Genomic DNA, 27,380 nt, shown 5'->3' with positions numbered 1-27,380 from the left:
TTAGTGCAATACGTACTATAATGGTTCTTTTTTAGAACTGAAGTATAGTTGATTTAAATGCTGTGTTAATATCTGATGTACAACAAGTGATTCAGTTATACATATATAGATATATACTCTTTTGCATTATAGGTTATTACAAGCTATTGAATGTAGTTCCCTGCGCTGTACAGTAGGACCTGTTGTTTGTCTATTCTAGTTTGTATCTAATCTCAAACTCCTAATTTATGTCCTCCCTTCCCCTTTAGTACCCATAAGTTTGTCTTCTATGTCTCTTTCTATTTTTGTAAATAAGTTCATTTGTGTCATTGTTTTAGATTCCACATGTAAGTGATGTATTTGTCTTTCTGTCTGATTTACTTTACTTATATGATAATCTCTAGGTCCATCCATGTTGCTGCAAATGGCATATAAATATGTATGATAAATATATGTGTGTATGTGTGTGTATATGTTTGTATCTCACAACTTCTTTATCCAATCATCTGTCTATGGACATTTAAATTGCTTCCATGTCTTGGCTATTGTAAGTAGTGCTGCTATGAACATGGATGTAAAATATCTGAGACTCAATTCTTTTGTAGATATACCCAAAAGTAGATTGCTGAATCATATGGTAATTCTATTTTTATTTTTTTTGAAGAACCACTGTGCTGTTTCCCATAGTAGCTGCACCATTTTACATTCCCACCAATAATGCACAAGTGTTCCAGTTTCTCCACATCCTGCTCAACATTTGTTCTTCTGGTCTTTCTTTCTTTCTTCCTTTCTTTTTTTGATAGTAACCATACTAATGGGTATGAGGTGATAAGATTATTTTATGTCCTTCAGTCATAGGGACAGTGTCCAACAGCAAGCTAGTAACTGCCCCTCAAATGGAAATTCTCCAGTCAGTTCTGTGGGGCGTTCACAGGCTTCTGCTATTAGCCCCAGTATACATTCCAGATAGGTCTATGGTAGAGAGAATTCACTCGATACCAGCACTCAAGGTTTTATCCTGTACTGTGTGGGCTCAGGCGATCTTGTTTGTTCCCATTGACCATGTCCAACTAATATTGCCTGAAAGGTGAATTTACATGCCTTGTGTTTTACAATGCAATGTCCATCCACATAATTCATTCAAGTAAAAGAGACAGACCCAATCACATCATGTAAAGCATTACATGTTTAAACATTCTCAACTTCCACTTAAATCCTATCAATCCTTACATTTCTATATTCTCTCAATCTAATTGCAGCTCTAGTTTTGATACCATAATGCATGAGCCTCCCTTGTCAAGGAGTCCCAGACCCTTGGGACCACTGGCCATTTTACCCACTCATAAGACTGTGTCCGCATTATTAGAGAAATGAATGAAGACAAACCCTGTGATACAAGAGAAAGCAAGAAAGACGGGAAAAAGGCAAGAAAGGCATAGTTAACAGGCAGCGTACACTAAGCTGGCAGAAAAAAATCTGAAAAATACTGAGCTATATAAGTATTGGACAAAACAAATTAAGGTAAAAATATTATGAATAATGAGAATCATTACATAATAAAGGCATTCACATAGCAATTCTTAATTTTTACATATCTAACAATATAATCTTAAATTACATGAAGCAAAAATGGACATAAAAATAAAGAGAAATTGACAAATCCACAATTAGGGGATTTTAAAACAGTTCTCAGTGACAACTCTATCAAATAAAAAATAAGTTAGGATAAGGAAGACTTGAACATCACTATGTAAGGAAAGAATTCTACCCAAATATTTAGAGAACACACTTCTCAAGCATCTATGGAACATCAGACACACATAAAAAAAATACACATACAAACACACATGTGTGTTAGGTCACAAAGCAAGTCTCAGCAGACACCAATGAATGGATCGTATAGAGCAAGTTAAAGAAAAATCAGAAATACATGTTTGAAAATTTTAAAAATTCTTCGTGAGTCAAGAAAACGAAAAATGAGAAAATGTTAGGAACTAAACAACAATGAAAACACCATGTACCAGCTCAGGACATGCTGTTAACTAGTAAGTACATTGAGAATAAATTTTAAACTTAGATACAAGTAGAAGAAATGTTTTTTTTTAAAAACTCTTAATGCACTGTGTCTCACCTAACCAGGACAAAAATAACACAAATTCTAAATCAAAAGAATATGGAAAGAAGGGGGAAAAAAGACAATAGCAGCAAATAAAATACAGAGGATCAGCAAAGAAAAAGGCTTGTATTTTGAAAATATAAACAAATTCTGGTAACACTGGTCACAAAAAAGAGAAAGCAAAACAGGACATGGCTATTGATAAAATTTGAAGTTAAAGTAAAAAGGATAACTCCCAGAAAAAAGTATATCTTCCAAAGACCAAGTCAAGAAGAAATTTTTAAAACTCTGAATAGACTGAAACTAGAAGAAATTTAGGAGAAATCTCCACTCAGTATGGGGGAAAAAAAGTATTGGCTGATACCTTTTACGCTCAGAAATGTAAAATTTCTAAGTATGAGCAAACAAAAATCGTTAATATAATTAAGAATGAATACATCCCAAACAAGTTTACCTTAGAAATATAGTAATTATTTAATAATAAAAATCTGTTACTGCAGTTCATCACATGAACTGATGCATTTAAACTTTACTTCCATTCATGCATGCTAAAAATCTCAAAACCTTAAAAGATTCGCTATTAAAATCAAAACGTAAAAACACCTGCTTTCACTACCTTTTTCAATGTTATATGGTTATTGCAGCAAACAATATAACATAAGTAAATATATACATGCACAAACAGCACTGAGTAAAGATAGTTTTTTAAAAAGATGTCTTTAGACATTACAATCTCAGGGAAAGATGGTTCACCCATTTACTCGTCACACTTACTTCCATTCAGAAAATATCGTGAGGAACAAATCTGAATTGTGTAATTTGCCTGAATGACCCCCAAATGTTTTGTTTTTCTGAGGTATGCCTGTTTCCAGAGGGTCCAAGTGCTTTTACATTTCGTCTTTATTTTGTCCCTCAAGTGACTTTCTGTTTCAATGTTTAGCTTAAAGGGCAGTTCCAACACTACATAACCATGAGGCCTTTGAAAGTTGAAAAATGGAAGAAAACGATGCAGAAGGGAAAGATGGTACAAAGAATGACTCCCTCATCTTCCTGTTCCACACTTACCAAGTTCTCTCTCCCCGTTCGGCAATGCAAAAAATCTTATTCTTAATACACTACATACAAACTGCATTTTAAAACTTTTAAATTGCCATTATTTCATTTTTCAGTTAATTTTTCCGTCTGAATGTGGTTTCGGTAACTTGGATTGTAATGTATTAAAATTCCTCTCAGGAAGAACAATGGGGGGGAATTTTTTTTTAACCTAACGACTTCTCATTTTGCATCTGTGCTTTCAGGAGTGAACTGAAGAACTTAAGCCAAGGGTAGGTTAATCGGTCGAAGTCGAACGAATGGAAAGAAAGCCGCAAAACCGCCAACCTTCCTGGACGGCGGGACTGCCCTCCCCACACCACCAACCAATCACAACCTGCAAGAGCGGGCCTGGCTGCGAGGACCCGACCCCAGAGGGCACAACCCGGAGCGTTCTGCCCGCGCAGCGGGGGCGGCGACCGCGGTTCCGGGGACGACGCGACGACGCGCCGCCCGACCGGTAGGAGTCGCCCTCGGCGAGCGGGCTCGAAGGCCACGACGTGTGCCGCGCCTCCGCCTCACGCTGCCACTGACCGCTCGACCCGCAGACATGGTGGAAGCGGATCGCCCGGGGAAGCTTTTCATCGGCGGGCTCAACCCCGAAACCGACGAGAAAGCCCTCGAGACCGCGTTTGGCAAGTATGGCCGCATCACCGAGGTGCTCCTGATGAAGGATCGAGAAACCAGCAAGTCCAGGGGCTTCGCGTTCGTCACCTTCGAAAACCCGGCAGACGCCAAGGCCGCCGCCAGAGACATGAACGGCAAGTCCCTGGATGGTAAGGCCATCAAGGTGGCGCAGGCCACCAAGCCGGCGTTCGAGAGCGGCCGGCGGGGCCTGCTGCCCGCCCGCAGCCGCGGCCGCCCGAGGGGCCTGCGCGGGGCCCGCGGCGGCGGCCCGCGGCGACCCCCATCCCGGGGTGGGCCCGGGGACGACGGCAGCTACGCGGGCGATTTCGACCTGCGGCCCTCCAGGGCCCCGATGCCCATGAAGCGCGGGCCTCCGCCACCGCCCCGCAGGGCCGGCCCGCCCCCGAAGAGAGCCGCGCCGTCGGGCCCGGCTCGCAGCGGCGGCGGCGGAATGCGCGGGCGGGCCCCGGCCGCGCGGGGGCGAGACGGCTACGCAGGCCCGCCGCGCCGGGAGCCGCCGCCCCCGCGCCGGGACCCCTACCTGGGCCCCCGGGAGGAGGGTTACTCGCCCCGAGACGGCTACTCGAGCCGCGACTACCCGAGCGCCCGCGACCCCCGGGATTTCGCCCCCTCGCCGCGAGAGTACACCTACCGCGACTACGGCCACTCCAGCGCCCGGGACGACTGTCCATCGAGAGGCTACGGCGACCGAGACGGCTACGGGGGCCGCGACCGCGACTACGCCGACCATCCGAGCGGAGGCTCCTACCGAGACACCTTCGAGAGCTACGGGGACCCGCGCAGCGCCGCCCCCGCGCGGGGGCCCCCGCCATCCTACGGCGGCGGCGGCCGCTACGACGAGTACCGCGGCTGCTCCCCCGACGCCTACGGCGGAGGCCGCGACGGTTACGCCGGTGGCCGGAGCGAGCGCTACTCGAGGGGCCGCGACCGGGTAGGCCGAGCGGATCGCGGGCTCCCGCCGTCCATGGAGAGGGGCTGCCCTCCCCCGCGCGATTCCTACAGCCGTTCGGGCCGCAGGGTCCCCCGAGGCGGAGGCCGCCTGGGAAGCCGCTCGGAGAGAGGGGGAGGCCGGAGCCGATACTGAGCCCGAACAGACCTGGGGCCGAAATCCGTTCTCAGAAGCGCCCGAAAAGAAGAGCCGGTTCTGTGGTAACTACCAGAGGACTAGTACAAGGAAGAGTTGTTTTTACCTTTTAAGAATGTCCTGTTAACTTCCTCTCCACAATTTTTTGTGCTTTTGCGAGGAAAAAGTTAAAACTCGTTTCATTTCGTTTTGGAATTGTTAACGTTTCTTTCAACAAGCTCATTTAAAAGCATACGACTTGAACCTGCGTACTCGTCTTCTTGTGTTTCCAAGTAGAGTCTCCTAAAGGCTTCCTTCCTTGTAAATTTTCCTGATCAGTGAGGCCAAAAGGTCTCAGATCTTTTACAAACATCTGACCACCTAAAGTGGACAATTGGATCATTCTGTCCATTCAAACCAACCAGATTTTGGGGGGAGAGTGGGAGGGATTGGTGTATGCTACTCCTATAAGATTTCAAGGTGTCTTTCAACTGAATCTTAGTGTTGCCCATGTTAAAAAAACAACGGACAGAAATACCAACAAAAACCACTTAGATCAGATGCATATATAAAGAAAATTCTATTCCTTCAGTAGATCTAAAAAAAGCAAATGGAGAATCCTGGCCATATTTTGCCTTTTGCCATTTTCTTTGGAAATCTGCAGAATCTCCTGTTCCCTTGCTCCCAAAAATACCATTCGTGTGTTGAATAAGGATGGAATACTAAATTAAAGATTTGGCTGGCCAACTGCAAAGCTGCAAAACTCCCCCTTCTCCAACATTAATACCACTTATTTTCACCACCTAAAAAGTATTAAGAAACAAGTAGAAAATATATCAATGGTGGATTTGGGGATCAAATGGCTTCCATTCCTAACTCCAAACTCCTTGCCCTTGGCTCTAGAGCCAGCTGCTGGCTCCTGTGGAGAACTGGGCTTCTTCCCTTAGGAGTGGAGAAATCAGAAGTGAGCATCATTAGAGCTCAGAAACTCAGAGAATCCACTCTGAGAGCTTTTCAGCATCTGAGGATCTCAACCTGGTATGACATCCTGGGTCTTCCTGTCCACAAAAGGCAAGAACGTGCGTTAAGTGGTCCATACTCTTAGGGAGAAGGGCTTGAGCAAAGATCATAGAGGCTTCCTTCAGAGTGCCTCAGGAAGGATATGAGAGTCTCCTCTCTTCATCCCAAACTCAGGGCAAGAGACATCTTTTCCATTCAGCACCTGTGGACTCCCCCCTGTTTATCTGAAAGGAAGGTAACTGTACAGTCAGGGGTCTCAAAACAACCAAAGAAAGAAGGATCAGGTAAAAAAAAAAAAATTAGGACTCATGTTTGGTGTATAAACTGCTGGAGGAAACAGATGAACACCTGAACAACAACAAAAATTACCTAAAGAAAGTCTTAAGTGTAACGCACATACATGACTCTAAAAACATGATTTCTTTTACAAAATTATTAGTAGGTGATTTACAGGAGAGGCTGCATTAGTGGCCGAGAAGACCAAATGCAAGAAATAGCTCAAAAAAAAAAAAAAATCTAGGAATTACTCTAGCAAATATGTGTAAGACCTTTATGGAAAAATTATTAACCATTATTAAAGGACATAAAAGAAGCCTAAATAAATGGAGACTTGTCATGTTATGGTTGGGAAGACTTTATCATAACTGTTCTCAACCTTAGCAAATTAATTTGGAAAATCAGTACAACTTCAAATGAAGTTACAACATGATTTTTTTCCACAGATCTCCCTCCTCTCTTTCCCAGTAACACCATATATTGTATTGATCAGCGATGGAATGCTAAATAAAAGATTTGGCCAATCAACCACAAAGCTGAAAAAAGAAATATCAATAGCTTCCTTTCAATACCAACAAATTATTAAGAAACAGATTTTTTAAAAAGACACTAATGGGAGGTTTAGCTAATCCTAAAACTTACATGGTGGAATAAAGAGCAAGAAGAGCCAAAGCAATTTAAAAAAAAGAGAGAGAAAAATTAGAAAGGACTTAACCCTACCAGATATCAAGATTTACTAGAAAATTCAAGCAATTTAAGCTGTGGGACATCGACCAAGATAGACCAGTAGTCACAATAGTGAGCCTAGAAAGAGGCTGACTTGTATGTGAAAAATTATGTTGACAGCTTTAGAAGTAATTGGTAAAAGGATGGATTTCCTTTAATGGCTATCTTTGCAAAACAATAAAATGAGATTCCCTGACTCACAGCATAAACAAAAATACATTCTAGTTGGTTTGAAGATAAAAATGTGAAGAGGAAAAAAATTTCAAACACTTAGAGGAAAATAAAGTAATATATCACACTGAGGTAGAGAGTTTCTTTTTAAGATAAAAAGTACAAACCTAGGAGGAAAATGATAATAGTTTTCCACATTATTATTAAGAATTTTTGTGTGTGATAAAAGACATTGGTAAAGTGAACTATCAACCATAGATTGGAAGAATTTATTTTCATTGAAATAATTTTCAAAGAATACTTAGAAATCAATAAGAAAGAAAAAAACACAAAAAAAAAGTGGGCAAAAGAACTCATACCTTTCTGATATATGTATAAAATGGCAATCACTTTGGAAGTAATTTTGGCAATGCCTGGTAAAGTTGGAGGGTGTATACCTTCGACCCAGAAAATCTGCTTCAAGGAGAGGACCTAGAGAAATTTGCACATGTACACACGGAGATATGCACAAGATTGGTCCTTACAGCACTCTTTGAACATTAGAAAGTAGAAACAGCCTGCTGGAGTGGATCAACTGAGGTGCATTCAGTGAAATTCAATGTAGAAGCTAATGTGAATCAACCAGATCCACATGTATCGACATAGGTAAATACCAAAATATTTGTTGGGTGAAAAAAGGGCAAATTGCATAAATACAGGTGTAACAAAAAGAACAAAAATATGATTGGATAGAGCACACAACAATAAGGATATTTAGTGTAAGGAAGAGAGGAAGATGGGATGAGGTGTGGGCTTCAGCTGAATTTGTAATGTTTTATCTCTTAAAAAGATGGATTTTAAGCAACAGGCTTTGTTCTCTCTTTGTGGGTGATGCCTTATTCTGTTGGACTCAGTTCATAGACCATTCCTATTCTAGACTGTGTTCATAGCTAGCTCTCGGTAACTGCAAGCATAAAACTGTTATATCTGAGAACTATATCTCAGATGAAAATACAGTTTTCCCTTTGATACTCTTTTTGAAGTACTATAGCGATGAAAACCTTTTCCCGGTTAACAGAGTAGTTATTTCTAAAGAGTAGTCTCATGGCTATGGAAACTATTAGTAACTTTTTAAAAAAGTAAGATGCAAACATTTGGAAATAAAGCTTAAATGAGCTCAAGAGATCATAGCTTACAAAGGCTGTGGATTTCTCATGTACATCTATAACAGACTAGATATTTCCTTAGTGGAAATTAATGTATTAGAGCTATCTTTGTAGGAAAATATGCAAGAGAGCTAGTCAAATGAGAACTCGTTTATAATCACCTACATGAGAAACAGAATTATCCTCGTTTCACAGGACTTACTCACTGGGTATAATTTAAGGGATGTGCATCTCATAGCCAAATCCTTTTATCTCCGTCCTTGTCTCAACCTATTCCTGAGACCCCCTTCTCCACATTCCTTCTATCCGAAACAGGGTTCCAGGAGCATCCAAACTGTCCACGTGGCAACTGACAGCATTGCTGAGTTTTTCTCCACCAGGTGAGGCCTGAACGTCTTCCATCTCTGATTGCATCTTGAATCCTGGGGTTCTCTTAGATGCTGGAGGTAGACTTATTTCCTGTAGGTGAATAGCTCAGGGCTATTCCCCTTGCCTGGGGACAGTTACTACGTTCTCTTTGGGGCATATTCACGAACTCACCAGACAGAATCAGACTGTGTTGCTTTGGCTGTGCCCATGTGAAATCCAGTGGTGGTGGGAATTCCTCTCAGAATCTCTATGTTTGCAATGATGTTTCTGAAGCAGTTTCTTTCACAGAACTCTTTCAAGGTGATTCTGAGTCCACATATTTTGTGTGTGACATTGAACATGGGTATCGAGTACCAAAAATAAACTAAGTCTTGAGGAACTACAGAGCGATGTTGATCCACTCTCATACTTACTAAAATATTCAAGGAGAACGAAAAAGCTGAGGATGTGTTATGAAAGTTTTAGGGAAGAAATTAGGAAAAAAATACTCTCACTTCCCCATTAATGTTTGGAGGCTCCTTGCTACAGTAGAGAGGTAATCTTTTGGTCATATATATGAGTCCTCATTTCTGTTATTTATGTGGCCTGGGCAATTTTCTTAAAAATTTTTTTTTGACCTTTAGTTTTTTTCCCATGTGCAAATGGCAACAATCATCTCATAAGATTTTTGAAAGTTTAAAGTAAGATAAGGCATATAAAGCACACAGCACAGTGCCTGGGATGAGTAGGGATCATTAAGCGGTTGTCCCACAGCGTTCTACGCGCAGCAGTAGCATGGTTTTCCTTTCCAGTTTTATCATTGCCACTGACTGGAAAAATTGCTTATGTACTAGGAGTCTTCAGAAAAGTTCAACGTGAGAGTTTTACTGTATTTATTCAAACTATATTCACCCACCTTGAAGTTTGGGAGATGTATTTGACTCTTTACAGCCCTGATTTATATTCTGCTGCCTCTGCCGTCTCCACTTCTTGATAGCTAAGGTGACGGAGAACTTCCATCAGCAGGTGCAGTGTCCCATTCCTAACTAGTCTGAAGTGAGGCAGATGTATGTTATTATCAGGACCTTGATTCCTTCAGGGAAGTGAGTGGGTAGGGGTGAAACAGCCTAAGAGAATTAAGAGGTACAAGCCTCCAGTAATAAAATAAATAAGCACAGGGATGTAACATGCAGCATAAACAGTGCGGTCAGTAATATAGTACTAATGTTGTAAGGGGACAGATGGCCATTAGACTTATCTTGGTGATCATTTCATAATGTATGCAAGTGTCAAATCACTGTGTAGTACACCTGAAGCTAACATAATATTGTGCATCAGCTGTGTTTCAATTTTTAAGAAGTGAGAGACCAAAAGACAAAAGAAAACCCTGATTCCTTCAAATCTCGTAGAGTTCAGGATGATCACTCTGGTATAATTGGCTTAGACGTCACCTCATGGATAAACTAGCTAGCACAGTGCCTAGATTTTTTAAAGTGTGGATGCCATTATTGTTACTTACAATTGACTTGCTGGGCCTGTGCACCTAGGGAAGTCCCTGGGTTGCAGCAGAGTGTAGTGATTCAGAATAAATGGCATGAAATCTAGTAGACCGGAATTCAGATCCTACACCCATCATTCACTAACTGTGTGTTACTGGTCAGGTTACTTCATCACTCTCTGCTTTGTTTCCCTTACCTCTAGGATAGAGATAAGAGTGCTCACCTCGTGAGGTTGTTTGTACACCCCTCCATTCACGTGTTAGATCCAATGTTGAGCTGATATTTATCGAGTACCTGCTGTATATCAAGCACTGCTGATTTCATGCTAGCAAGGCAAACAGCACAGCAGCACCTGTACTTGGCTGCTGAATTAAGGAGGATTCACAGAGACAGAGCAGGAGCAGTTGGTGGTTACCCAGATGCATTCTAGGGGAATGCACAGAAATTCAGCAGGATTAGACATCAGCTTTGGGAGAGAACTCCTACATTTGGGCTCTGGGGCTTTTGAGTTTTACAGTATAGGAAGTGCCAGCCTCTACCCAGGAATAATTAGGGGTTAGGGTACACTTGCAGTGTGTCATGAAAGAACCTTAGCTTTAACCCTCTTGTCATTCACTGCTCATGGTTGGGGCTTGAAGAAATTGAGGCCTTGATAATAAATCTGCCTTACTTCAGAGTGGTTAAGAGGACACTGAGACCCCTGGTGGAGGTTTTTGGCCAGCCCAGCTGTCAAGGATGGGAGAAAGCAGAGACAGTAGAATATGAGTGGGGCTGCAAAGGTGTTACTGTGACTCACACCTCTTATAAGGTGTTAGGGGGCTGAGGTAAAAGTCTTGCAATTGAAGCTGCATGATGGCAAACTAGTGGCAGAATTTACTACATCAGCTTTCATGACTGGGGAAGCATTAGCTCTTTTCTGTAAAGAGCTACTGTTGTCCAAGCTGTGCAGCTGGCCATGATCGATTGCCTTAAAAACTGGACCTTCACCAGTTTCCATTGAACTTTGCATAAGGCCAGTGTTTTGTGGAAGGCCACTCTGCCGGGGATTAGTTTTAGACAAGTTAATCCTGATGGCTTAGCTAAGCAACAGAGACACTGGTGAACAACAGTAGATAGTATTAATCCTCAAAGGAATTAATGTTCAAAAGGGAAGATAGACTTGGGTGAAAAGTGTAAAATTTTAACTATGGTAACCACTATGAAAGAGATGCATAGTGCTACGAGATGCTATATTTAATAAAGGTTTGGTGTAGTATAGCACATCAGAGAATGCATCCTTAAGGAAGTGATGATTGAGGAGTGAAGGACAAATAAACTAGATTTCTGTGAAAGTTAAGTGAGACAATACATTAAAGCATGTAGCACATAGTAAGTTGTCAGTAAACAGACTGTGTTTTTCTTGTTACTAGTCTTTTTGACATTAACATAGTTTTTGCTGAAAGTTTAAGCTGTCCAAATGAGTGAAGGTACACAGATGAATCACTAACATACTAACTTACAAAGGCACACCTTACAGTTGATTAACAGGAGAGCAGAAATTAGGAATACCAAAATGTGGATCCACAAATAAGGAAGGCAGAGAATATGAGATCAGTTTGAGGTCAAACTAATAAGAAAATGAACAGGTAAAATGTAGAAACTAGGAAACAGGCATGGATTGTCTGGATTAATACTCTGGAATGAGCTGCATATGCCCTGATACCCTCTTTAAAATCTCAGGGTCCCTTTCAACAGAGAAAGTCATTCTTCTTAAAGGTGGCAGGGCTGTCTGAGTCTGAGGTGAACCAGATACTGTCTTTACTCTTAAGGCATTCATGGTCTAAGGTGGGTGACAGGTTGTCCCGCATTAAACTACCTAGAGTGCAAAATGGAGAGAGATGAGTGCTATGAGGTAGGCGTGGTCAGTGTGCTGAGGGAGCAAGTGAATTCTGACTAGAGGAGGGCTTTTTGGAGGATGTGAATTTCAAGGTTTCCCTGAAACAAAGAAGGTCCTCTGTAGTGTGTTATGTTACCCACTTTAGATACAGCTAGATCCATTTGTTTCATCTGTAGTGAATTTGGGGGGTTTCCTCATCTTTGTTGGTTTTTATTTCCCTCTCTACTAATTTACATGTACGTTATTCCATTGCCAATTGGAAGCCGTTGAAACTTCTGAAGATAGGAGTGGTGATGTCAGCTGTTTTATAACATTTGACTGTTGTATCCCTGGCATCTGAAAGATGGACTGCAGGGGAAGGTCGGAGGCAGAGGGCCATCCTGTACATGATGAGGCTTAATTTGTTTTTTATATTTAAATAATTGCCCTAGTGCATTAAGAAGCTGGCTACGAGAAAGTGTTTTCTGACTCTGAACAGAGGATAACCCATGAAGACAGCTCACTAGAGGGCACCAAAAGCTTAAGGATTGTGGCTTCATGTTTCCTTCCTTGTATCTGCCTTGAGCTCCAGGGCCAGTGGCTTCTGGCTGGGTGCTGCCTTTCTTCAGGATATAATGAAAATGAAATAGAGGCAACTGGAAGTCTTCATCCGATCAGATAATGAGCATTATATGCAGTTGGAAAGGCCAAAAGTGTATCCAAATCTATGAAAGTATGCAAATTGGTGGGAAAGAGTGAGTAATTCCATAAGTAGTGGTGACTTAATTGGCTAGGTTGTTTGGAAAAAAAATTTATATATCCTGTCATTATAGTCCAAGATAAGTTCCAGGTGAATTACCTCTTTTTTTTTCTTTAGATAATTTTTTTTTTTAATTTTTGGTAAAATACTCGTTAAATTTACCATTTTGATGTTTTTAAGCACACCATTCATTGGCATGAAGCACATTCACGCGGTTGTGCTGCCATCATTCTCTTCCATCTACAGAACTTTTTTCATCTTCTTAAATGGTGGATTAACATTTTAAATATAAAAAATAGAAACTGCAAAAAGCTTTAAAGAAGATGTAGGTGTGTTTTTTATGTAATCTTGAGTTTGGAAAGATTTTTTTAGGCCCCAAAGTAGAGGTATCAAAAATTATATATTTCTTCATTTGATTGCATAAAGGTAAAACTTTATTTCCTTTTAAATAAATAAATGTATTTATCATATGTATTTATACACATGTATATTCCTTCTATTGGCAGAATTCATCTTCATATGATTAGAGAGCTCTAACACTGAGGTCCCTGTTTCCTTGCTGGCTGTCAGCTGGGGACTGGCAGCAGCTTATTTCTTCAAAGCCTGAAGGAGAGTCTCTTCAATTTGCTAATGCAGACTCTCATATGACAACAGACCAGAACATTAGTCTCATATAACATCTCCATAACGTCTCCATAAGCATGGAGACCCCATATCCCATGATTCAGGACATCCCATCACCTTTGCCATGTAATGTAACACAATACAAGGAATGTCCCCTCCGTATCTGTTTATCATATGGAGGAAACATGAAATGTGAGTTTTAAAAAGATACTAAAAAATTGGATGAGAATAGGAATTTTGTGAGGCTTTGTTAAGTAATGTATAGTCTATAGTTGTATTTTCTTTTTAAAATAAATTTACAGTCTAAAATTCATATTGGAACTTATTACTATAAAGAAAGTATACATTTTTTAAAAAAAAAGGTTTTATATACGTAGGATAATATCAGAATATTGGTGTAAATTATGCTGTTATTTAGTCTGTTTAGCCTAGTATTTTTCAAATTCAAAAATAGAAAATTGAGAGAAGTTAAGATAATTTTGACCTATACAATCTCTAAGTTTCCTTTCTGGCTCTAACAGAAATAACTCATATTTTTGAGTGATTCCTCTGAGTAGGCATTAAGATAATTTATCTCATTTAGTCTTCACAACTACCCTATGAAGTAGATGCCTTTTTTATACCCATATTACAGATGAGGACACTGAGGCATAGAGAAAGTGAGTAATTTGCCCAAGGTTACAGAGATAGAAATTTGGTAAAGTAATAATTTTAATCCAGTTAAGTGGCCTCCTAGAGCCCAAGGTTTTACTTCCTAGGTTATACTGCCTGAAAAACAGTCACTATGCCAGGCAGGCCAGGGCATAAGAGCCCAGGTCTCTGTGATGTCAGTCCAAATGACTCAGTTCTAGGAAAAAATACTAAATGGGGAATATTCTCCCCCTATTTAATAAGCATTCATATTTCAGATTTATAGAAAATGTTTATTGAGAAGAACTGTATTAAAAATTAGGATGTAGATTACTTAACAAAGATGAAGCTTCACACAATCCCTAGTTTCACCCAGTATCCTTTTATAATTCACACGTCACACTCCCCCAGGGAGAAGATAAAAGGATAGTACAGGATTACCTCTTGGGTGGCTGTTGTGGCATTCTGAGGGCTACTGCCTGGTCTGAATTACTTTTATCATTAATTTCTTTACACTTAGCATTTTATCCCTCAATCACGTTCAGTCTTGGTTTTGAACTAAGAAATCTCAGTCTTAAATTGGAATTGATTATGTGTGTTTTTAAAGGTCCTACAGTGATTTTTTTATATAAAATGCAGAGTCAGGCTCAACTTTGTCAGAATCTTGGGGGACACACTACCTTCATTTGACCCCTTTCTGGTGGCAATTGTCTGGATATAATTTGAGATAAATCCTTAGTATTTGATTCCCTGGTCAAGCATGCCCTCACCTGCATCCTCCAACTACCTCACAGGCAGCAACTTGTTGACTCTCGTCTGGTTTGAGATTATAAACTCATAAATGTCCTAATTTTTCCATTGCATTGTAGTACCATATGATTTTATTTTCCCAGTAACATCAAGGTACATAACAGGATTCTGTCGCCAGTCTTGAATTTGTGCCAGAGAACTAGATTGTTACAACATTCTTGTTTTCTTTTGTGTTTTATTTCATTATTGAGGCCACATGTACCAGTGTATGGCTGCAGCCTTCCTTTTAGTCTGGACATTTGTTATGTGTTTTTCTCCAGACCTCATTATGTGTTTGGGTGAGATTCTAAACCTTCTACAGCTGGTACGATGGGTGTTTCCACCGAAATTAGAGACCTGGGAAAACGAACCATTTATGTAATATTTACTTCAGGGGACGTGTTCTCGGGATAGTAATCAATCTGGGCATTTAGGCAGACTGGAAATTCAGTTCCATTCTTCACATGCTCAGTGATTTCCAAGAAGACATCCAACCCACTGGAGAGGAATGCATGGCACGGGGCTTGTGGAAGGGAACCACGTCGTGTTTGCAGCTGTCCTCAGCCTCCCGTCCCCTCATTTTGTAAAGATGAATTCAGTGTTTCTTCTGGCTGAGCAAGCTTCTGAAAGGTGGAAATGCAAACATATGACACTGATTATGGTCTCTAACTTTGAATATTTACCTCTCAGTCCAGTGGGGAAGAAAAGACACAAAGTAGAAATTGTAACCCAGCTCACATATAAGAGTACAAATAAAAGCACTTCACACGAGCAGCGGAAAACAAGCTTTTGCTTTGGCATAGAAGGAAAATTGAAGACCAGAAATGAACCTAAATAAAAGGCTGCAGTGAAGTGGGGTTTTGATAAGCCGTTGTGTGTTTCCTCTTTTATGTCCAGTGAAATGTTTTTGACAGCAGAATTCCAAAAGTACATCACAACAGGGAATTGAAAAATTGCTTTCTAGAAGCTTTGAAGAAGCACCATTTCCCTGATGCAAGGAAATCATAAATATTACGAAGGTTTTGATATACTAAAATAACAAACTAAGAAGATTAGTTTTCACCAAATGGATTTTATGGCCTCAATAATAACACTGCTTTATTTATTTTCATTATTTCCAGTGGAGTAAACACTCCCCATGTAACTAATATATTTGGATTAACTCCTCTGTGCTTTATTTGTTCTGGAAAGGATTAACAGCAAAACTAGATTTATGAACCTTGGGGGAGGGATGTGCTTTGTTGAAACACTCATCTGATTTTAGAGATGTTTCTAAACAACTATATTTATAGATACCTAGAATGACACCCCAGAGAGATGAAATTAACCAGACCTCATCTCCTTAAGGGTATGACTGCTGGCTAAGCAGCACGATAACTACAAAATTAAGAAAAGCAGTGGACTAGTGCTCAGTCTAGGGCTAATTTACTGTGGCGGCAGTCGGCACTTTTCTTGACCCCAGCAGGAGGACCTGGTACTGCTGCATCCTAAGCTGTGTGGATGGTGCTTCCCCCAGCCTCAGATAGTTTCCTGATACATGTGCACTGATCAGTTCTTGACTGGATGCTCTAGGTGGACCTTCTGCAGATGTTCAGGGTTCTCTTTGTGCTGCACTTTTCTCTCTTTAGTACTGTAGTCTGCATATAACTGTGGCCTTGTTCCCCTCCAGACTCTTGTCTCTGTATCCTCCAAAAGGATTCTTAGTTAAGACCAGGCTTGGCCTGGGTTCCCCTTCTCTGCTCTTTGTGAAATAGATGTTTTTATAGAAAAACAAAAATTATGGAAATTATAGACTGGGTGCCCATGAAGCAAAATGGAATAGGAGGGTGGGTAGGGAATTAACAGAAAAAAACAATAGAATAAACTGTAACAAGGGGAAGGGCCTTGCACAAACTGATAATGACGTGTGGAGCATGGCTGATTCAATTCCCTGCACCTGGGGCTTAATTTTTTTATATTAAAACAAATAAATAAATGATCTTTCCAGGAAAGACAAGGGCAGCTAGTATGATCTGACACTTCAGAATAAAGTCTTCTTTATTCTAATAAGTAAGGCTTCTCCAGAAGAAAGTCCAGCCTCCTGCTTGCTTGCTCTCAAGTAGATATGTTAAGTTCCAATGTCAGTATGAACCAGGCAGGTCACGTATTCTGCAGGCAGAATAGCCGCCAACTCTTGGCCGACTGGCATTTGTGAATGTGAGCTAAGTATTGTTAGTCTCTATTTTTCAAAAGAAGCCAAAAATATAATTTTTATGTAAAATCTCCCAATTTTTATTTACAATCTAATTTATAAAGTTTAAATCACTATGTGAGTCCTAATTATGCTCATGGGCCAATGATTTAATACATCTGAACAGATATGAAACCTGTCAGTAGCTAAACTCCACCCACAGATACAGAACTTGTCAGTCTTATTCCCTTATTATTAAATGTGAATGGACAGCTGTGGATCACCACACATTTAAGGAATGCCTGCAGCGTGACCATTACTATCGCACATAGTAATCTCCTTTCTAAGTCTAATAACTATTTCCCCATCCCTACTCTGTAAGTTCTAGAAGGTCAGAATCCTTATTGGCTTGCTGGGCTTATGGGAAATTAGATACCTAATCTAGAATGTAATTCACATTGCAGAATCCTGTTGTACTGATAGATGGGTCACCTCTGACTCCACACTGCCTGCAGAGTAAGAGAAGTGTCACCACAGTACTACAGAGTGCTGGGATGTATTAAAATTGATGTACAATTCTTGTGAGAAACACCACCATGTCAGTGTTGTTCATTGTTCTTGATGAGATGCATCGGGCTTTGCAGGCTTAAGACAAGATTTGATGACAGGACACTTTCTTTGTTGCTTTTGTGATATGTTATCCTGGGATATTTTTAGAACCATGTAAAAGGAAAGTGTCAATTCCTTCATACCTCCTTCCATTTTTTAGAGTAATAAGACAGAATAAGGTCAAGCAAATATTTTATTATAATAGCCTATATGCTTTTAAGAAATAATTAGAACAAATCACAGATTTCTTAGTTTGACCTAGAATCTTACCAGGGATTTGTGCTTTAAGATTGATGAATTCTGAGCTTTTAATGCAAAAGTTGAACAGAGGAATTTGCTTGATTATCTGGGTCCTTTATTCCCTAAGTAAAATTCTGTGCCTTTAATGATTCTTTTAGTGACCAAGGTCTACATATTTCTCCATTCAAAACTGTTTGCCACTTGTAATGGAATCTTGTTTTCTTTTTAGTTTAATGAAATGTACTGAGCAACTACCAAAGCACAAGGGTAGGGTGGGGAGGGATACGAAATAGATCAGATGTGAGCTTCACACTCAAAATGCTCATGCTCATCATGCTGAAAATTGCTGGTTGTTTGCATTAGGTCCAAAAAGAAAGCTATATTATAGTTCGCTAGAAATAGTATAATGTAGGCTAAAAATTGTAGGCTCTGGAGTCAGATTGCCTGAATTCTAATTAGCTCCACAATCTAATAGCTATGTGACCTTGGATAAATTACTAAACCTTTCTGCCTCTCTGTTTTCTCGAGTGTAAAATTGTAGTAAGAAATGGCTACTATCACATAGATTGCTGTGCAGATTTAATGTAATGCTATTTGTAAAAGGTTGAGAGCTGCTTCTGGATTCTCACATTATATGGAAATTTGGGGTTTGGCTCCTGTAATCACCCTTTGAAACAGATTTTATTATGCCATTTGGTGATAAGAAAACCAAGGTTTAAGAAGATCAAAAAACTTTTATTGAGTCCCCAGGTAGTGCCAGAGTTGGGTCTGAACCCCTATTTAATTTTCACATTGCAAACAAGGTTCTAGAATTTTCTGGGGGAATCACATTTTCAGATGTTCTGTGTCCTTAATGACACTGTGTCCCAGTTTTGGGTTTGTAAACTCTAACCTCCGTAATCTTCACTGCCTGTTTACGAGTGACTGGGATTTTCAGGGCTCAAGTCTCAGAAAGTGATTAAAGAAGGGGAAGGTTGAGAAAAAGAGCAACGCTTTCCTTTTCAGGGAAAGTTCTTTTTTTCAACCCTAGTCTTGCACAGTGATGCCAGTTGGTGTGATTTAAGGAAAACCTCCCTGCTCCAAACTTGTTTCCTGAGAGATAGAATGGACAAACACCCCAGAGGGACATCAATTGGCTCTCAGAAACTTAGACCCTTGTGTGGCTTGATGTAATCAATTTGCTTTCCTGATACAGAATTGAGCTGAACTGAAGGAGTGAATAGAAATTTTGTTGGGATAAGAATAAAATAAGGAAGACAATGGCACTGTTGAATGCCATGATAAAAGTAATAGGTGCATAGCAGGTCAAAAGAAAGGAGGAGAGAATTTAGGGAGGTTGAAACAAGCAGCAATAGGGTCATAAGAGGGACAGAGACTGAGGGCGGTGTGGTATATACAGGTGGACATATGAGAGAAGGCACAGAGGACTCTGTACTCTCGCTACTCAAAAGTGTGGTCCTGGGATCAGCTGCAACACATCCCCTGTTAGACTCCACCCACAATTAGAATCTGCATTTTAATAAAATCCCCAAATAAGTTGACTACACATTCAACTTTGAGAAGAGAGCATAAAAGGCACAAAGGTGGAGTGACGAAAGAAACATTCAGATGAGTGGTGGAAGGAGCAGCCTAATGGATGAGCTGAAAATGCATGTAAGGAGATCCAAAAGTACCAGGAGAGGGGTGCTCGTACAGCAATTTGTGGGTAGTTCTGCTGATTGTGAATTACGTGTTAGTCTCCACTCAGGCTTTCAGAGCCTCAGCAGTATGAGAGAAAGCTAGGAAGCTTTTTAAGGAATAAAGTTATTGGAGATTCCTAAAAGATTCCGATATTATTGTTAGTTTTAATTTTCAGCTTTTGGTGCTGCATGTACATTTTTGGTTCCCTTTTTGTTTGGTGGGTAATTTTAGTTGAGGAGGCTATATTATGGGGAGCTGTCTAGAAGTAATTTGACATGGGAAGTGACTCCCATCAGCTTAACTTCTGAACATTTTTGCTGCTTCTCAGCCTCATTCTTAAACCATTCCTTCAAAGGTCCTTTTGCAAGGCTTGCTTCTTCTGAGCATGCCTTTGTTTCCAGACTGTCTTTAGCCATCTCTTCTCTTTTCACAGAACAAACTTCTCTAGGTTGTTCTGTCTGTTACCGTGGATTCCACTATCACCAGTACACTGCTGCCTCTCAGAGATACATCGTCAATCTTGTTCAGTCTTCAGGGCCCCACATCTACTGCTCAGTTTCTTACTGAATATCCAGGAGGCAACACAGACTCAACAGATCACAAACTGAATTCATCATCTTCTCCCTGACACACTTCCTCCTTTCTCTGTGCTCAGTGAGTATCACCACCATGAACTCAGTCTTCCATGTGAGGATCACAGATGTCCCCCTACGTTCCAGGTTTTTCCACACTTCCCACCTCTAATCACTAGTAAAACATTGATTTTTATCTCCTTAACATGTCTTGCATCCACTTTTATGGTCTCTTCCCTGAAGTATGACAAGTCTCTTGCTGTTTCTCATCTTCAGTCTAGTTTCATTTAAATTATAATCTCAGTGCTGCTGACAGTGTGACATTTTAAAAATGTTAAGGATATCCTGATTCTTCCATGTTAAAACTAGGCAATAGCTCCTCACTCTCTATTGAATAATTTTTAAACTTTTTTGTAGATCATGTCAAAAAAACCTGTATCCTGCCTACGTATACAGCTTTATATCTCACTGACAGTGTCTTCTTATAATTACCTGAATAGAAAAATCTGTTTTCTCATACTGCCATACCTCTGCCCGTGCTATGCACTTCACCTGCCCCCTCCCGTTCTCTGCCAGATGCAGCTTTGAGGGGTTGATCAGTGGTCATCTTACACATAGAATATCTCTTGACTGCCTCCATCTTTTGTATGTACACTGAACCTTGTATAGTCTTAGATAATAGCTCACAGATTCCACCAACCTGCTGTTCTGAGACCTTGATCTATTTACATAATTAAACTTACTTGTGGGTGCTTCACTGTAAAAAAAAATACAGATATTCCTGTGAGGACGGCATGGTCTGGGCTGAGTTGGTGCTCAGGGCTGAGGAGGTAGCCTGGGTCTGGGGTGGAAGAGGCATTGTTTGTAAACAAGAGAAATGACCAAGAAAGAATATATATTAAGAGAAGTGGGAGGCAGATTTTTCACTGTCAGAGAAAGGATATTCAAACATTGAAAGGGTGAATGTTAGAATAGACAGTGTTGTTAGATTGGAATTGAAGGTATTCCATGAACTCTTTATAGCTATACCTAACTGGAGAGACATGGATATAGCTGTGTGTGTGTGTGTGTGTGTGTGTGTGTGTGTGTAGGTGTGTGTGTGTTGTGTATGTGTGTGTTCATTTTAGAGCTCTGTCTGCTGAAAGTAATGTAACCCCAGTAACAAAGAGCACATCTAGTACCCAGATCTTGGTTTCTAAATAGCTTTATCAAATAAGGGAAACCTTATTAGAGGCCTTCTTATTATTAGAGACATTTCTTGGGAAATGTCTTATTTCAGGACTGAGGAAAGGGAAGTACAAGAGGAGCCCAGAATATCTTGATTCGTCATAAACCAAGGAAGTAATAAGGCATTGTGAAGACCTGTCTAAAGGACACAGCAGTCAGCTTGAAGGACAACTGGGACAGTTTGAGCATGAAAATAAATAGTAACTGTAATATAACCTGTTGATTAAAATAAGGATCAACGAGTCAATGAATGAATGAATGAACACAGGAAAAGGAAAAGCTCTTTCTTATAATACCAATGAATAAATGTACAAGAAATGATTGAATTAGGAAGTCATCAGAAGCAAACATCATAGTAATTATTTAGTAACAAGTCATTGGTAGAGTGTAAGACTAGTAGGTATAAGTGTTAGTAATGTAATCTCAAAGGATCTCCCCACAGGTTTCTTATTAATTACAAAGGGAAACCTGTGGCTTTATAGTGAAGAAATTTGATAGGCACCACCTTAACCCAGTGACGAAAATTAGCATCACTAGGAATGGTACAAATCAACATTGTGTTCTTGACAAGATGTCCTGAGAGGAACACAGCATTACTTCCGTGACCTTCCTGCCGGAAGTGCAGAACCTAAATCTAATATTGAGGAAACAAGAGTGAAATAAAACTGAGGGGAATTCTAAAAAAATAACTATGTTGTACTCTTCAAAAATGTCAAGATCATGAACAGGAAAGACTGAGAAACTGTTCTGGACTGAAAAAGAATAAAAAATGACAGTGAAATGTGGATCTTGAGCTAGAAGATCCTTATACTTTCCTTTGCTATAAAATACGTTACTGGGACAATTTGTGAAATTTAAATGGTCTCAGTGTTAATTCTATTAATTTTGTGATTATGTAGGAGGGTGTCCTTTTCTTTAAGATACAACAGTAGTGAGTCTTCATGCTAACTACTTATTCTCAACTAATTTGGAAAGAAAAAAATGTGTGCATACAGACATACGTATATGTAGATAGAGGATGGGGAAGGGAGGAAGGAGAGAAAATGATGAAGAAAATGTGTCAGAGTTAACCATTGGGAAACCTGGTTGAAGGCAAACTGGAGTTCTCCTTATTCTTGCAACCTTTGTATAACTTTGGAATTATTTTAAAAATTTAGAAGTTTTTTAAGAAATCTGTTTCTCTGACACTTTTTTGACTTCCATTTTCTCTCCTGACTTCAGCTTCTTACTAATGATCACTAAAAGTACATGGTGGAAATTAGTAAATGAAGAAGTCAATTCATCAAGTGAAGAAGTAGTAAAATACGATGGTTAAGCTTCTGGGCTTGTGATCAGACTGCCTGAGCTCAAAATCCCATCCCTGGTGTGGTTTGAGGCAAGTCTCTGAACCTCTCTGTGTCTGCTTTATCATCTGTAAAATAAGAATGTGAGAATGCCCACTTCATGAGGGCTTGGGGAGGATTAAATCATTTAACACATTTAAAACACTTAACACAGCGCTCGACCATGGTAAAACTTAAATGTATATTCAGTTTTTTTCCAAAGGACTTACTGAGAGAGAGTGCTGCTGAAAGAATAGCTGGTTTGTGTAGCATTTTGTTTACTAGAATCTTTATAGAGTCCTGTATGGCAGTAGTTCTAAGAAAACCTCCCATATCCATGCAATATTGAATTAATTCAGTATCTCCAAGCCATGAAAATGCAAGATATTTTGTATCATAGGCTGAGGAAGCACCCCTAAGTGAGGTTTCTGATTAATTATAATAATGAATGGATTTTCTGGTTAATATAACTTAAAAACCACAGCCACACTGCCCAGAATCATCAGAGAATAGGGTGGATGGAGGGAAGGGTGAGAGATTCAGGAGGACAGAACAAACTCTGGGTGCTGCAGGCAATGACTGACAATGATTCCTTGAGCTATTTAGAAGCTTATTTTAAGAAATACTGGATTTTATTAGGTCAGTCAGTGAAGCAGAAAAAGCTCAGCTTGCCTGTGATGCTTCTGGAATACAAGAAATGTATCTGCACTAGAGCATGGAGGAGCAGTGTAGGAAAGGAGCCTACAAGAGAAAACAACTGGATGAGGGGAAAACACAATTAAAATCTCATGCTCCTAGCTCTTAGTCAGAAATAAAGTCCTGCCCAAGTGATGCTCAACAGAGATTGTCTTTGAAGGATATTATGATATTAAGAACACCAGTTTTAGAGGCAGGCAAGTCTGCAGGTGAATCTTGACTTTGACACTTGATAACCAACTGTGTGATCTTGGATAAGCTATTTAAACTTTCGAAGACAGATACTGCACATATAAAATGGGGATAGCATAACTTGCCTCAGAGTGTTACGTGATCATCAAAAGAGGTAATATTAAAATGTCTATCACATAATATGTTCAATCAACATTTATTGTTCCTATTATGATAGGAAGCATAAAGCAATGACAAAATCAAGACAAAATTTGAAGGAAAAAGTATTCATTTTTGAAGATTAAGCTAACTTTTTATTTTGAGATAATTATAGGTTCCTATGCAGTTGTAAGAAATAGCACAGAAAGATCCCACTTTAGAGCACCTTTACCCAGTCTGCTCAGTTCAGAGTACTCTTTGCTTGACCTCTGGCAACCACTGATTGGTTTTTCAGTTCCATAAGTTTGTAATTTTAAGAATGTTGTACAAATGGAATCATAGAGTAGTTAACCTTTGGAGACTAGCTGTTTTTACTCAACATAATTCTCTGGAGATTCAGGCAGGTTTTTATGTGCATCAGTAGTTTGTTTCCTTTTATTGCTAAGTAGTAATCTACGGTACAGATGTACCACAGTTTGTTTAACCATTCAGCAACTGAAGGACTTCAGGGTTGTCTGACTATTATAAATAAAGCAACTATAAACATTTGTTTACAGATTCTGGTATGACCCTCAGCTTTTCTTTCTCTGGGATAAATGCCCAGGAGTGCAACTGCCAGAGCATATGGTAGTTGCGTGTTAGTGTTTGGAAACACTACCAAATTGTTCTCCACAGGGGCTGTACCATTTTACACATCAGCAGTGTATGAGTGATTCAGTTTGAGTGTCTATTTTTCATTTCAGCCATTCTGATAGATGTGTAATGACATCTCAGTTGTTGTTTTAATTTGCATTTCCCAAATGGCTAACAATGTTAAACATCTTTTCAAGTGTTTATTTGCCATCCGCTTTATCCTCTTTGTTGGAGTCTCTTCATGCCCTTTCCCCATTTTCTAATTTGATGATTGGTTTTATTACTGGTGAGTTTTGTGGATTCTTTATATAGTCTAGATGTTAGTCCTTCATCAGATATGTGGCTTACAAATGTTTTCTTATGCTATGTAGCTTGCCTTTTTGCCCTAACAGGTTTTCACAGAGAAAAAGTTTTAATTTTAATGACAAATCTAAGGTAACTTTGCCTAGTCAATTGTTCCTTAAGATTTTTTTATGAAATATTAGTATTCTAATGAAGTATTATAGTTTTACACTTTACATAAAGTCCGTGACCATTTCGAGTTAATTTTATATAAGGTGTGAAACTTAGGTCAGAGTTCTGCCTATGGATGTCCAATTGCTCCAGCACCGTTTGTTGAAAAAGTTGTCTTTCCTCCGCTGAATTGCCTGTATTATAACCTTTGAACCTTTGTCAACAATCTATCTGGCATATCTGGGTCAATTTCAGGGTTCTCTTTTGTGTTCTGTTGTTTTGTTTGTTCATCCCTCTGCCAGTACCACACAGTTTTGATTACTGTAGCTATATAATAAGTCCTCAAATCAGGTAGACTCTTTCCTCCTAATTCTTGTTTCTCAAAATTGTTTTAGCTATTCTAGTTTCTTTGCATTTTCATATAAATGTTAGAGTAGTCTCATCTCAGCTAGGTCAAAAGCCAAAGACAGAAAGTTTTTCTTGGAATTTGGTAAGAGTTGTATTAAACATGCATATCAATTTGGGGAAAATTGACATCTTTACTGTGTTGTCTTCCAATCCAGGAACCTAGTGTATCTCTCCATTTATTTTGATCTTTGATTTCTTTCATCAGCATTTTGTAGCTATCAGCATGCTAGTCCCTTACATGTTTTGTTAGATTGACACTTCTGTGAGTCATTTTAAAGTGACTATATGTAGTATTGTATTTTAAATTTCATTGCCCATGTAATCATTGCTAATGTAATAGTATTTATAATAGTGTTTATATGTTCATCTTATATCCCATTACTTTGCTGAACCTACTTACTAGTTCTTGGAGATTTTTGTAGATTCCTTGATATTTTCTATGTAGACAATCATGTTATCTGCATATAGATTTTAATTTCTTCTTTTTCTATCTGTATGCCTTTTGTTTCTTTTTCTTGCCTTATTGTACTGGTTATAACTTAGAGTGAAATGTTGAATATGAGTGGTAAATGCCAATCTCAGGGGAAAGCATTCAGTCTTTGTCCCTTAAGTATAATACTATCATGCATTTTTTGATGCTCTGTCAAGTTAAGGAAGTTGCCCTCTATTCCTATGTTTCTGAGAGTTTTTACCATAAATGGGTATAAATGAATTTTGTCAAATGCCTTTGCTGTGTTGATTGTTATGTTTATATGATTTTTTCTTCTGTGGTCTGTTAATATGGTGGATTACACTGATTGAGTTTTGAATTGAACCAGCCTTGTATCTCTGGAATAATCCCAACCTGGTCATTCTGTATATAATTCTTTTCATAGGTTGCTAGTTGTATTTGCTAGAGTTGCTTTCATCTATATTAATGAGGGATGTTGGTCTTTAAATTTAGTTTTTAATATACTGGCTTTGTTTTATTTTGGTATCAGGGTAATATTAGCTTGATAAAATTAATTGGGAAGTGATCCCTCATCTTCTACTTTCTGGAAGAGATTATGTGGAATTGATGCTAATTATTTTTTAAACATATGGTAGAATTCTCTGGTAAAACCATCCGAGTCTGAAGATTACTTTTGGGGGGCGGGGTTTATTTATGAATTAAATTTCTTTAACAGTTATAGATTTATTAAAATTATCCTATTTCATCTTGGGTGAGTTGTAGTAGCTTGTGTTTTTTGAGGAACTGGCTCATTTTGTCTAAGTTGTCAAATTTATGGATGCAGAATTGTTCATATTCTTCCCTTATTATCCCTTTGACATCTGCAAGGTCTGCAGTAATGTCCTGTGTTTCATTCCTGATACTGGGAATTTGTGTCTTCTCTCTTTTTCATCTTTGTCAGTCTTGCTAAAGTTTTGTCAGTTTTATTGATCTTTCCATCTTTGTTTCATCGATTTCTCTATAATTTTTATGTTTTCAAGTTCATTGATTTCTGGTATCTTCAGTATTTTTTTCTTCCTTGTTGCTTTGGGTTTATTTTGCTCTTCTTTTTCTAAGTTCTTGAGGTACCAGTTTAGATGATTGATTTGAGACTTTTTATTTTTCATAATCTATAAATCAAGGGTATATTTATAAATATTGTCTTCATTCATATTTTTGCTTACCACCCTCTTTCTTTCTTCCTAATGTGCCTCTGTTGTTATTTCCTTTGTATTTAGAGACTTCTTTTAGCCATTGTTTTAAGGTAGATTTATTTGTGACAGATTTTTCATGTTCCTTCATCTGAGAATGTTTTGATTCTTCCCTGAATTCCTGAAGGATATGTTCATTGGCTGTAGGATTCTGGGTTGACAGTTCTTCTAGCACTTGAAAAATATTGTGCTGGTACTTCCTTTTGGCCTCAGTGGATTCTGATGAGAAATATACCGTTATCCAAGTTGATTTTCCCCTCTATGTAGTGTGTCATTTTCCTTTGGCTGCTTTCAAGATTTTCTCCTTATTTTTAGTCTTCAGAAGTTTATTTAAGTTTGGGTAGGTTTGGTGTGGGAGGGTTATCCTGTTTGAGATTCACTCAGCTTCTTAAATCTGTAGATTAATGTCTCTTGCTAAATTTGGGAAGATCTCATATATTACTTCTTTGAGTACTTTTTTTAGTCCCTCGCTTTTACTCCTCTCTTTCTGGGACACTGGATTTTTTGTTATGTTTTGTTTTGTTTTGTAGTCTATTTTTTCTCTTTTGTTCCAATTAAATAGTTTCTGTTGTTTTTTTCTTCAAGTTCCCTGATTCTTTCCTCTGTCTTCTCTAGCAGG

At 39.2% G+C, this 27,380-nt stretch overlaps 2 protein-coding genes and 1 long non-coding RNA gene across 4 annotated transcripts in view; all 3 read left to right on the top strand.

Annotated features, from left to right (window-relative positions):
- The window catches only part of NLRP14 (NLR family pyrin domain containing 14), a 39,566-nt gene extending 36,039 nt beyond the window's left edge, over positions 1 to 3,527 (top strand). The window contains exon 11 of one of the 2 annotated variants that reach the window (XR_004323321.1): positions 3,394 to 3,527. The gene's annotated coding sequence lies outside the window, so the exon portion shown is untranslated. The remainder of the gene's footprint in view (positions 1 to 3,393) is intronic. The other variant, XR_004323320.1, reaches the window with a different exon arrangement.
- Positions 3,528 to 3,604: 77 nt separating this feature from the next.
- On the top strand, positions 3,605 to 5,151 carry RBMXL2 (RBMX like 2). The gene has a single exon (XM_032489137.1). The coding sequence runs from the start codon at positions 3,738 to 3,740 to the stop codon at positions 4,917 to 4,919; it is 1,182 nt and encodes a 393-aa protein (XP_032345028.1). The 5' UTR covers positions 3,605 to 3,737; the 3' UTR covers positions 4,920 to 5,151.
- A 21-nt stretch (positions 5,152 to 5,172) lies between these two features.
- The window catches only part of LOC116666454, a 59,683-nt gene continuing 37,475 nt past the window's right edge, over positions 5,173 to 27,380 (top strand). The window contains exons 1-2 of the long non-coding RNA XR_004323322.1: positions 5,173 to 7,736; positions 8,552 to 8,616. This is a non-coding gene — a long non-coding RNA (uncharacterized LOC116666454). The remainder of the gene's footprint in view (positions 7,737 to 8,551; positions 8,617 to 27,380) is intronic.

The sequence above is a fragment of the Camelus ferus genome, chromosome 10 (assembly GCF_009834535.1).
Source record: "Camelus ferus isolate YT-003-E chromosome 10, BCGSAC_Cfer_1.0, whole genome shotgun sequence".
NCBI classification, from domain to species: Eukaryota; Metazoa; Chordata; class Mammalia; order Artiodactyla; family Camelidae; genus Camelus; species Camelus ferus.
The sequence above is the reverse complement of the archived record's forward strand: the minus strand, read 5'-3'. Positions and strand labels throughout refer to the sequence as shown.